General features: G+C 44.4%; 1 protein-coding gene across 14 annotated transcripts in view; it reads left to right on the top strand.

Moving 5' to 3' along the window:
• herc2 (HECT and RLD domain containing E3 ubiquitin protein ligase 2) overlaps positions 1 to 13,240 on the top strand; it is a 241,926-nt gene that overhangs the window by 58,935 nt on the left and 169,751 nt on the right. For all 14 annotated transcript variants that reach the window (XM_078222434.1, XM_078222433.1, XM_078222442.1 and 11 more), the window contains exons 12-15: positions 771 to 928; positions 2,074 to 2,187; positions 4,302 to 4,553; positions 7,849 to 8,042. In XM_078222434.1, the coding sequence (XP_078078560.1) occupies positions 771 to 928; positions 2,074 to 2,187; positions 4,302 to 4,553; positions 7,849 to 8,042 (718 nt within the window). The remainder of the gene's footprint in view (positions 1 to 770; positions 929 to 2,073; positions 2,188 to 4,301; positions 4,554 to 7,848; positions 8,043 to 13,240) is intronic.

The raw sequence follows: 13,240 nt of genomic DNA, 5'->3' as shown, positions 1-13,240 counted from the left end.
GTCCCAGCTATCCTCTATTTATGTGTGCCCAAAGGCAATTAATATCCATCAGGTGTTTCTCTTAACCGTAACAATGTAATTAACATTAACAACCCTTGGCAATGTAATGGATGACACTTCATACTGTCTAGCATTTCCTGGCCTGCTATTGAGTCTGATATTCTATTTTCAAATTTTTGTCAATAGTAATCTGATAATGGCTGTCGACTTGAAGTACAACCCCTTCCTCTTCAAACCTAAGATTGACTGGAAGCCCTACCTACTATTATTCATGTTGTGACAGAATTAAACACTACCAGGCCAGGCGTTATGTATGGCTCCATATGTTAAAATGTGTTGCATTCCAGTGACAGTGAACAGTTTTTTATGTATACAGACAGGTTTCAAATCTTGGTATCTTGGTTCAACTACTCGACAATGTCAGTAGAGGTTTGTCAATATAAGAGTGTGTTAGAACAAAAAAAAGACCTAAAATTAAACTCTGATCTGGAGCTGACAATTTACCAGTACACTAATTATTTAGTTGTGTTCTAGAACATAAAATTATACAGGAAATGCTTTAGTATTCGCCAGGTTATGCTCTTTTATACTTTGTTACTTTCACTGAGAGGTATCACTATTTGGTGTATGTTGCTATGCTAATTGGTGTCACACTAACAAACCTCCTTTATTTAAAAACTTGTAAATCTATATTTACGAAATAACTTTTTTGCAGAAAGTTGAATAAAATGAATTTTGTTTTATTATTTTTTTTTGTGTGCTTTCAACAGCTCCCTTGAAGAGCCAAAAATGGTAGCTGCCTTGTCAGGGAAGCAAGTGGGAAAGCATGTTGTTCACGTCGCCTGTGGAAGTACCTACAGTGCAGCTATAACCTCAGAAGGAGAACTGTATACATGGGGAAGAGGAAACTATGGCCGGCTTGGACATGGTATGGATGCAGTTTGTCTGCTGGAACTTTTATCCTTATGGTGACAGATATGACACGGCGGCACAGTGGTTTGCACTGCTGCCTCACAGCTCCAGGAACCCTGGTCCAATTACAGCCTTGGGTCACTGTCTGTGTGGAGTTTGCACATTCTTCCTGTGTCTACGTGGGTTTCCTCCGGGTTCTTCAGTGTACCTCCCACAGTCCGAAAGATGTGCTGGTTAGGTAGATTGGCCATGCTAAAATTGCTCCTTAGTGTCAGGGGGATTAGCAGGGTAGATACCTGGGGTAAAAGGGATAGGGCCTGGGTAGAATTGTTGTTGGTGCAGGCTCGATGGGCTGAATAGCCTCCTTCTGCACTGCAGGGATTCTGAGACATATTTCCCCTTTTAGATCGTGGATATTGCAAAAGCCAGTATTTTGGTTTTCACACTACCATGTCAAATACTTTAATTATTCGAAACCAAAATTTGTTTTGGATATTTCTAAATTTTAATATTTTTGGACATTGAATATCTTGATAAGTTCTCTTTATTTGGCAGAGGAGTAAATGTTTATGAGGGCTTAAGTCTTTTCAGGATTTATATTCTGTGTTGGTGCAGACTCGATGGGCCAAATGGCCTCCCTCTGCACTGTAGGGGTTCTATAAGTTGTGAGTAAGCCTGACAGTTGCATCTGTCAAAACTGATTTCTGTAAATCCCTGCAGTGTGAAACACCTAAGAAGGCTGATGTTCTTGGGGGAAAATTTCTGTTGGCTGTGACAGCTTTGTAAATATGTTTTGTAAATGCGTTTGACTTTGCTGGAAGTAACATCTGATGAAAATCTCAGCTTTTAAGTTTATGTCAACCTTTGGAAAAAATAAGGAAGAGTTTTACATGAGTTGGTTCTCAGTTCTCCTTTCTTTAATGGCTTAAACAGAGTCCATTAAAAATGTTTGCATTACCTTTAGCAAAATTGGAAAGATACTCTTTATAAATATGTTTGTAGCTTTTGCTAAACTTGGGGAACAAGAAAAATCGCCCTCATTTTAAAAAAAAATTGTATTTTTAACATGTGATTCCTATTTTTGTAATTTCAATCGGGGAAAAAAAAACACTAAGTGTTTAAATTTTTAAAACTTGATCTTAACTATCTATGTCTTCCCAGGGTCCAGTGAAGATCAGACTACACCCTTACTGGTGACTGGATTGAAAGGGTTGAAAATTATTGATGTTGCTTGTGGCAGCGGGGATGCCCAGACACTAGCAGTGGCTGAGAATGGTAAATAACACAGGTTAATTTTCAGCACAATTCAAGTTTAACTGCAACTACCGTACAAAAGGCTGTAGGGACACGAGAGAAAGTGTTAAAAGGCAAATTCAGGGCTGATATCGCAATTTAAGTACTTTTCCATGGAGAGAGAGACCAATAATTTGAATGGCCTTCTGGCTATGTGGTAGTGGAAGCCAAAAGGCTGGAATTATTCGAAAGAAAGTTTGATGCTATTCAGTATTATAGATGGGCTGAATGGCCTCCCTCAAATATTCTGATCTTTGATGCCCTGGCTTTAGCCTCTACAAATGAGAAGGAAGATGTTTTAATAGTTGATTTGTTTAGCATAAAACATATTGAGGGAAGTAATTGTGATTGTTTTCTCATGTGGTGACATTAGGGGAGGCCTGGAATCAGGTGGTTCAACTGCCATCTTACCTCAAAGTTGTGTAAAATACAAGACGGCCAACAGCTAAAAAGGAAAAAAAAACTGAAGGGAGTGTTGCCTTCAGAAATATGCTTTGTGGGCATTGAGAATTGGTGGGGGTGGCACAGACGGCTTATTTGGAACAGTCAGGATATGATAGTGGACCAGGAATGTAGAGTCTGAACTAATAATCTGGAGGTGATTGTTCACACTCCATCATGGCAGTTGGGGAATTTAAATAAATCTCGAAAACGATCACTAATGGCCTTTGAGGAAGGAAATCTGTCATGCTTGCCTAGTCTCGGGATGGTCTATATAGGACTCCAGACCCAAAACAAAACTGCCTTCTGAATTGGCCTAGTTTGCCACTGAGTTGCCACCATCTTTTCGAGGGCAATTCTCAAGGGATGGTCAATAAATGCTCGGCTTGCCACATCCCATGAATGCATTTTCAAAAAACATCAATTAAAGGGTCCTTTTGTAACTTGCGCCTCGGGTATGCTTATTTAGGGTGGTGTCTCATGATGGAATATACTGAAGCAGTCGGATGTTCATATGGAGCTAGACCTGGACAAAATTCAGGCTTGAAGTGGCAAGTAACATTTGTGCCAGGCAATGATCATCTCCAAGAGAAAATCTCGCCATCTCCTTTTGACATTCAGTGTGGGTTACCATCATTGAATCCCCCACTATCAACTACCTTGGGGTTACCATTGACTAAAAACTGAACTAGGCCAGCCATTGGAATACTGTGACTAGAAGAGCAGGTAAGATGCTAGGAATTCTGTGGCAAAGCTCTCCACTGCTCAAGTGTTGTTGGAGCTGTACTCCTGGATGAGTACAGCACCAACAACACTCTAGAAGCTCAACACCATCCATGACACAAGCAGTCTGCTTGATTAGCACCCCATCCACCTCCTTAATCACCCTCCACCACCAGCGCACAAAAGCCAAAGTGTGTGCCATCTACAGGGTGCACTGCAGCGAATCATCATGGCTCTTTCAACAGCACCTTCCAATCCCGCAACTACTACCACCTCGAAGGACAGGGGCAGCAGCTTGCATGGAAACATGGCCACCTGAAAGTTCCCCCTCCAATACCACGCAGCATCCTGACCTGGAACTATTATGCCATTCCTTTAATGAAACTGGGTCAAAATGCTGTAACTCCCTTCCTAACAACACTGTGCGCGTACCACATAGACTGCAATGATTCAAGGAGGCAGCTCACCACAACCTTCTCGAAGGAATTCGGGGTGGGCAACAGATACTGGCCTAGCCAATGATGCCCACATCCCATGAATGAACAAATTTTTAAAAAATGACCTACTAATTATGCTTGTGCATTATGTTACTGGTTGCAGAAAACACATTTAACAAAGTGTGCTGAGCTTTCTTTTGAAGGTTTGTCAGTTGTCTGGAAGGGTACTTTTTATTGATATGACCTATTACTGTGTAATTGAATCATTCTCCTGTTTCATCAGCAGTCTTGGCAAACAGGAGCAGCTACTTGTGATAAGGAAACATTTGATACTGTGGTGTATCTCCTGCAGCTGTTATTATGTACTCTGTTTCATCGTTGATATCCTTGTATCATAAAATGTAACTGTAACTTGATAGTGCATGATGCTTCTTGAACAACTTTTTTTAAGAGGAAGGCATGTGAGCTTAACGTGTGCTTTTAATTTCTGTGCAGGCCAAGTATGGTCCTGGGGAGATGGTGACTATGGGAAACTGGGCAGAGGTGGCAGTGACGGCTGTAAAACGCCTAAGTTGATCGAAAAGCTTCAAGACCTTGATATTATAAAAGTGCGCTGTGGCAGCCAGTTTTCAGTTGCAATTACAAAAGATGGACAGATTTACACCTGGGGGAAGGGTGACACCCAAAGACTTGGACATGGAACTGAAGAACATGTGCGATATCCCAAACTATTGGAGTGTCTCCAGGGTTAGTATTGTTTAGCTTCAGCTCATCTGATACTGAAAGCCTCATTCGTGCCTTCTTTACCTCTAGATTTGAATATTTCAATGGTCTCCTGGCTGACCTCCCATCTTCCACATTCTGCTACCTGTGTCAAACTCACATTAAATATCAATCACTCATTACCCTGGCAATGCCTCGATTTCTTTATGTTAACACTTACCCTTATTTTTAAATCCCTCCATGACCTCACCTCTCCCTATTAATGGCAACCTCCAGCCCTACAACCCCCTGAGATCTCCACACTTACAATTTCAACCTCTTGCTTATTCACGATTTTTAATCACTCTACTATTGGTGGCCACGTCTTCAGCTGCCAGTGCCCCAAGCTCTGGAATTTTGTTCCGCAAGCTCTCTGCTTCTCCCGTCAAAGACTGACTTCTTTTAAAGCTTTTGGTCACCTGTTCTAATATTTCCTTATGTGGTTTGGTGTCAAATTTTGTCTAATAACACTCTTTTATGTGGCACCTTTTTTGGTGATGGTACAATGTTGGTGGCTATATGCATGCTACTTGTTACATAGAATCTTCTCAAAACTTGAAAATACACTTGTATTCCTGATGGCTGAAGTGGACAAATTGGTGAGCAACGGAGCATCAAAATCCCAGCTTCAAGGCTGGTCTGTATTGAAATATCTAATCTCACTAGTAGGTGCAGTTGACCGTAACAGGTTTGTGGGAGTGGTCTTGCTCCTTGACCGTTGCTCAGTCACTCCTGTTAGAAATGGTATAATATAAATATTGGGTGAGGGAAAAATATCATCAATCAGAGAACCTGTTATTTCAGTTAACCCATACAGAGTGGTGACTGGGCAGGGTCAGCATATTCAGTTTTGAAAATCACTGTTTGTACGCCTGCAGAATACCAGAAACATTCAAAGCAATGGTTCATTTTAAGTAGGTAAATCCACAAAACAATGTTCACTCAGCAATGTTAAAATGCTAATTTGTTGAATTCAACTTTAGCTAATGTTCAACAGACTGTGGAGGATGGAAGGGAAAAATCATCTGTCAAGGTTGGTAAGAAGACCAGCATAAATTCCATTCATCCTTCTCAGATAAATATAAAAATTATAAATGATCCCGTGGCACCATTTGAAGAAGAGCAGGGGAGTTCTCCTATTGATCTAGTCAATATGCACAGTGGCACAGTGGTTAGCACTGCTGCCTCACATTCGATTCCCGGCTTGGAGTCTGTGTGGAGTTTGCACATTCTCCCCGTGTCTGTTTGGGTTTCCTCTAGGTGCTCCGGTTTCCTCCCACAGTCTGAAAGACGTGCTGGTTAGATGCATTGGTCATGCTAAATTCTCCCTCAGTGTGCCCGAACAGGCACTGGAGTGTGGCAACTAGGAGATTTTCACAGTAACTTCATTGCAGTGTTAATATAAGCCTACTTGTGACTGATAAATAAACTTTAAATAAACTTTGATATGCATTCCTCAACCAAAGTTAAATAGATTATCTGGTCATTTTATTTTATTAATGTTTGTGTGCCTTTGCCATGTGTACTTTGGCTACCGCATTTGCCCAAATGAACAGTGGCTGTGATTTAAAAATATTTAATTGATCATGAAGCATTTTGGGACCTGTTGAGGTGCTATTTAAATATAATTTATATTTGTTCTATTTTCTTTAACTGAGAAAGAAAAATTCTTATTGTTTTGTTGCAACTGAATGTTGCCCTGAGTGATTGATTGAGGAATTAAGCTAGTGATGTTCCTGATTATATAACTTGGTGCCACAACGCATGGTATATTTTCATATTTAATAGAGGCGCATGCACATCAATCATCTTTAACTTGTTAGCTCTTTGGTCCTCATCCACGAGCTTAGATCCAGTGAGGGGGAAAGAACATTATGTAGATCAACTACATGCAAATCTCTCATTTTTAAATCGATGGTTGCAGCAGTTTTTGCAAAATACTTAGTGTAACTTGTTTATCTATAAACCGTGGTGTGGCTTGATCTAGAACATTTGATCAGCATAGTATCAGCTGTGCTCATTTAGTTCTCTACTTGAACAGTTTTATAAGAGTTGGGGCTGGGATTTTCCTGCCCCGCCTGCCGCTGGTATCTTCTGGTCCCACTGAAAGTCAATGGACCTACCCACCACACCCCCTGCGGTGAATCCCACCATGGCACGGCTGGAAAATCCCAGCCCGGAAAACATCCGGCATTGTCTGAGTTCATAATTCAATTATTTGTGGCTTAGTACAGAACCTAGCAGGAGAAGTTATTTGTAAACATTGAGACAGGCAACAGTTTCTGATTCACCGATTTGTACTCGAGTTATTTCTGCAAATCTATGCATTTATAATTGCCTCTGCTTTTTCACGTCAATGAGTGTAGTTCCATTTGAGTGCCTTACCTACATGAGATGGTGGCTAACTTGTAATTTTGCTGGGCTAGTAATCCAGAGTCTCAGGATAATGTTTTGGGGCCATTTGGTTCAAATCCCAGTATGGCAGCTGGTGGAATATGAATTCAATTAATAAACCTGGAATATAAAGCTGGGCTCAGTAACCATGAAGCTATCATAAAAACCCATCTGGTTCACTGACGTCCTTTAGGGAAGGAAATCTGCCTTCTTTACCTGGTCTGGCCTCCATGTGACTCCAGACTCCCAGCAATATGGTTGACTCTTAACGGCCCTCTGAAATGGTACAAGAAGCCCAGGTTCAAGGGTATTTAGGGATGGGCAACAAACTGTGGCACTGTGACACAGTGGTTAGCACTGCTGTCTGACAGCGCCAGGGACCTGGATTCGATTCCTGGCTTAGGTCACTGTCTGTGTGGAATTTGCACATTCTCCTCGTATCTGCGTGGGCTTCCTCCGGGTGCTCCGGTTTCCTCCCACAGTCCAAAGATGTGTGGGTTAGGTGAATTGGCCATGCTAAATTGCCCCTCAGTGTCCCAGGATGTGTAGGTTAGAGGGATTATCGGGGTAAATATGTGGGGCTGCGGGGATAGGGCCTAGATGGGATTGTTGTCGCTGCAGACTTGATGGGCCAAATGGCGGCCTCCTGCCCTGTAGGGATTCTAGGAAATGCTGGCCTTGCCCACATCCCATGAATGAATGAAGAAATAATTTTTACTCATCGGGCATAGGTGGGCAGCTCCTTTTGACTTCCACTGAGAGTGTCTTCAAGGTTTTAACATGTAAACCTAATATGGTTTCTTCTCTACTGAAAGTATATGAGTACATGTAGATCCTCTTCAGATGCTAAACAATTTGTTTTATGGATTATTGTGTTTAATTGCAGGTAAAAAAATAGTTGACGTAGCTGTTGGATCCACACACTGCATGGTACTGACTGAAGATGGTGAAGTTCATAGTTGGGGCAGCAATGATCAGTGTCAGCATTTTGATACTCTGAGGATAACCAAACCAGAACCATCTGCGCTGCCAGGCCTGGATACAAAGCACATCGTTGGTATTTCTTGTGGGGCTGCTCAGGTAAAATGTCATTGAATTTCAAATATACCACTGTGCCTGAGGTAATGTATTTAAAAGAAAATTTTCAATTACACCCTCTTTGGTATTGGCAGTGGGATTTCAGTATTGGTGAGAGCAAGACGTTTTCATGCAGTATTCATTTGAACTGTGGGGAAAAAGCATCCATTAGTGTATGTAGGGAGGCAGTGGCATAGTGGTATTGTCACATGACTAGCACTCCAGAGACCCAGGGTAATGCTCTGGTCACCCAGGTTTGAATCCCACCATGGCAGATGGTGAAATAAGAATTGAATAAAAATCTGGAATTAAAAGTTTAACGATGACCATTGAAACCATTGTCGATTATTGGAAAAACCCATCTGGCTCACTAATGTCTTTTAGGGAAGGAAATCTGCCATCCTTACCTGGTCTGGTCTACATGTAACTCCAGATTCACAGCAATGTGGCTAAATAGCCCCTCAAGGGCAATTGAGGACGGGCGATAAATGCTGACCTGGCCAGCGACGCCCAGATCTCATGAATGGATTAAGAAAAAGTATCAAGACAATAATTCAATGAAGAAGCACTGATAGAACATAGAACATAGAAAGTCACAGCACAAACAGGCCCTTCGGCCCACAAGTTGCGCCGATCACATCCCCACCTCTAGGCCTATCTATAGCCCTCAATCCCATTAAATCCCATGTACTCATCCAGAAGTCTCTTAAAAGACCCCAACGAGTTTGCCTCCACCACCACCGACGTCAGCCGATTCCACTCACCCACCACCCTCTGAGTGAAAAACTTACCCCTGACATCCCCCCTGTACCTACCCCCCAGCACCTTAAACCTGTGTCCTCTCGTAGCAACCATTTCAGCCCTTGGAAATAGCCTCTGAGAGTCCACCCTATCCAGACCCCTCAACATCTTGTAAACCTCTATCAGGTCACCTCTCATCCTTCGTCTCTCCAGGGAGAAGAGACCAATCTCCCTCAACCTATCCTCATAAGGCATGCCCCCCAATCCAGGCAACATCCTTGTAAATCTCCTCTGCACCCTTTCAATGGCTTCAACATCTTTCCTGTAATGAGGTGACCAGAACTGCGCGCAGTACTCCAAGTGGGGTCTAACCAGGGTCCTATAAAGCTGCAGCATTATCTCCCGACTCCTAAACTCAATCCCTCGATTAATGAAGGCCAGTACGCCATACGCCTTCTTGACCGCATCCTCCACCTGCGAGGCCGATTTAAGAGTCCTATGGACCCGGACCCCAAGGTCCTTCTGATCCTCTACACTGCTAAGAATGGTACCCTTCATTTTATACTGCTGCTCCATCCCATTGGATCTGCCAAAATGGATCACTACACACTTATCCGGGTTGAAGTCCATCTGCCACTTCTCCGCCCAGTCTTGCATTCTATCTATGTCTCGCTGCAACTTCTGACATCCCTCCAAACTATCCACAACACCACCTACCTTGGTGTCGTCAGCAAACTTACCAACCCATCCCTCCACTTCCTCATCCAGGTCATTTATGAAAATGACAAACAGCAAGGGTCCCAGAACAGATCCCTGGGGCACTCCACTGGTCACTGACCTCCATGCAGAGAAAGACCCCTCCACAGCCACTCTCTGCCTTCTGCAGGCAAGCCAGTTCTGGATCCACAAGGCAACAGCCCCTTGGATCCCATGCCCTCTCACTTTCTCAAGAAGTCTTGCATGGGGGACCTTATCGAACGCTTTGCTGAAGTCCATATAGACCACATCCACCGCTCTTCCTTCGTCAATGTGCTTGGTCACATTTTCAAAGAACTCAACCAGGCTCGTAAGGCACGACCTGCCCCTGACAAAGCCGTGCTGACTACTTTTGATCATACTAAACTTCTCTAGATGATCATAAATCCTGTCTCTCAGGATCCTCTCCATCAACTTACCAACCACTGAGGTTAGACTCACCGGTCGGTAATTTCCCGGGCTGTCCCTGTTCCCTTTCTTGAATATAGGGACCACATCCGCAATCCTCCAATCCTCCGGAACCTCTCCCGTCTCCATCGACGATGCAAAGATCATCGCCAAAGGCTCCGCAATCTCCTCCCTCGCCTCCCACAGTAACCTGGGGTACATCCCATCCGGTCCCGGCGACTTACCAACCTTGATGCCATTCAATAGTTCCAACACATCCTCTTTCTTTATGTCCACATGCTCGATCCTTTCTGTCCTCCGCAATCCAGCAGTACAACCACCCAGATCCCTTTCCACCGTGAATACCGAGGTAAAGTATTCATTAAGCACCTCCGCCATTTCTAACGGTTCCGCACAAACTTTTCCCCCTTCACCTTTTAAGGGTCCTATGCCTTCACATCTCATCCTTTTACTCTTGACATATTTGTAGAAAGCCTTGGGATTCTCCTTAATCTTACCCGCCAAGGTCTTCTCATGACCCCTTCTCGCTCTCCTAATTTCCTTCTTAAGCTCCTTCCTACATCGCGTATACTCCTCTAAATCCTTAACACCTCCTAGCTCTCTGAACCTTCTGTACGCCTCTCTTTTCTTATTTACCAGGTTCATCACAACCTTCGTGCACCACGGTTCCCGTACCCTACCAACACCCCCCTGTCTCATCGGAACGTTGTCATGCAGAGCTCCAGACAAACATTCCTTGAAAATCCTCCACTTTCCTTCGGTACTTTTCCCCAAGAATGCCTCCTTCCAATTTACCCGTCTAATTTCCTCCCTGATGACACTGTATTTCCCTTTACTCCAGAGAAACACTTTCCTAGCCTGCCTGACCCTATCTCTTTCCAATGCTATCGTGAAGGAGATAGAATTATGATCGCTATCCCCAAGATGTTCACCCACCGAGAGATCCTCCACCTGTCCAGGTTCATTAGCCAGCACCAGATCAAGAACAGCCTCTCCTCTAGTAGGCTTATCCACATACTGTGTCAGGAAACTCTCCTGGACACACCTAACAAACTCCTCTCCATCCAAACCCCTAGCCCTAGGGATATTCCAATCTATGTTTGGGAAATTAAAATCTCCCATCACGACAACTCTGTTATTCCTACATCTCTCCAGGATCTGTTTCCCCATCTGCTCCTCAACATCTCTGTTACTATTGGGCGGCCTATAGAAAACACCCAGCAAAGTTACCGACCCCTTCCTATTCCTAACCTCCACCCACAGAGATTCCGTAGTCAGTCCCTCCACGGCGTCCACCTTCTCTACAGCCGTGACACTATCCCTGATCAACAGTGCCACTCCCCCCCCCTCTCTTGCCTCCCTCCCTGTCCTTCCTGAAACATCTAAAACCCGGCACCTGAAGCACCCAGTCCTGTCCCTGAGACATCCAAGTCTCCGTAATGGCCACCACATCACAATTCGAAGCAGCAATCCACGCTCCAAGCTCATCCACTTTATTCACTACACTCCTGGCATTAAAATAGACACATCTCAGACCTTCAGCCTGAGCACTTCCCTTCTCCCTCACTCGTCTAACCTCCCTCTTACCCTGTCTACATTCCTTATCTATTTGCGAGCTAACCTCCTCGCTCTCAGTCCCCTCATTTCGATTCCTTCCCCCCAACCTTTCTAGTTTAAAGTCTCACCAGTAGCCTTAGCCAACCTTCCCGCCAGGATATTGGTCCCCCTGGGATTCAAGTGCCACCCGTCTTTTTTAAACAGGTCACACCTGCCCCTAAAGAGGTCCCAATGATCCAAGTACCCAAATCCTTGTCCCTTGCTCCAGTCCCTCAGCCACGCATTAATTCTCCACCGATTCCTGTTCTCACTCTCCCGCGGCACAGGCAGCAATCCCGAGATTACTACCTTTGCATTCCTCTTTCTCAGCTGTCTACCCAACTCCCTATATTCTCTTTTCATGACCCCTTCCCTCTTCCTACCGATGTCAGCAGTACCTATATGCATCACGACCTTGGGCTCCTCTCCCTCCCCCTTCAGGATTTCTGGGACTCGACCAGAGACATCCCGGACCCCTGCACCAGGGAGGCAAACCACCATCCGAGAGTCCCGTCTGTGTCCGCAAAAACGCCTATCTGACCCTCTCACCGTAGAGTCCCCAATTAGCACTACCCTCCTTTCCTTACCCCTTTGCACTACTGGGCCAGGCTCAGCTCCAGAGACACTGCCACCGCTGCTTCCCCCAGGTGGGCTGTCCACCCCAGTAGTACTCAGACAGGAGTACTTATTATTAAGGGGCACATCCACCGGGGTGCTCACCATCACCCGAGCTTTCTCCTTCCTCACTGTTACCCAGTTACCCTCCTCCCGTGGTCCCGGTGTGACCACCTGCCGATAGCTCCTGTCAATGACCTCCTCACTATCCCTAACCCGGCGAAGGTCCTCGAGCTGCAATTCCAGTTCCCTAACATGGTCCCTTAGGAACCGCAGCTCAACACACCCAGCACAGATATGGTCGTCCGGGAGGCTAGGAGCCTCCAGGACCTCCCACATCCTACATTGGGAACAACATACTGGCCTGACAGTCATAATTGCCCTTTTAAACACAGGGAAAAAAGTGAATGAAGATTATTCCTCTCTGTTCCAAATTATTTCTACCAAGGTACCCGGAGAAAAGTAACTTATAAATAAAATTTTTTAAAAATAAGAAACTCACCCCTGCTCGCCCTTTCTGCCTAAGCCCGATGAGCCAAAGCCCCTCAGTTCTCACTCAGCTCCGTCTCACTCCGCTGCCCGCTCCCAACGCTGCCCGCTAGATAGTGGGACCTGCCTTTTAAACCTCCTGTGCACTAAAAAAAAAAACTCAAGAGACCCTTCCCAGTAAACCCCGCGGCCACTGCCGGTTGCGCGCCAAAATTTAAAACTAAATTAAATAAATAAATAACACCCGCGGAAAAGTACTTAAAACTAATTCTTACCCCAAAAATCCTGTCACCAGTCACAGCTCTGCCTTTCTCCACAGCAACAAGATAGCTACGGTTTCTTTTGTAGTGATCGTGGTGGGATCAATTTCAGAGATGAATAATATTAGTTTTGCCTCATTCTTCCAAATGGACCTGATTCAGGTTGATGGCCAAGTTATCATGTCTTGGGAGAATAAGGAAAGCACCGACTATCGTCTGTCGTGACAGATCAAAGAGCAAAGAAAGACTCATTTGACCACGCTCTGATATATTTAAGCAATTCTTCCTGAATTGTTTCCACACTTTCTATACCGTCTGGTCCATATGTTCACCATT

This window comes from Mustelus asterias, chromosome 10 (assembly GCF_964213995.1).
Source record: "Mustelus asterias chromosome 10, sMusAst1.hap1.1, whole genome shotgun sequence".
In the NCBI taxonomy this organism is placed as follows: Eukaryota; Metazoa; Chordata; class Chondrichthyes; order Carcharhiniformes; family Triakidae; genus Mustelus; species Mustelus asterias.
This window is presented reverse-complemented; position numbering and strand designations above follow the sequence as displayed.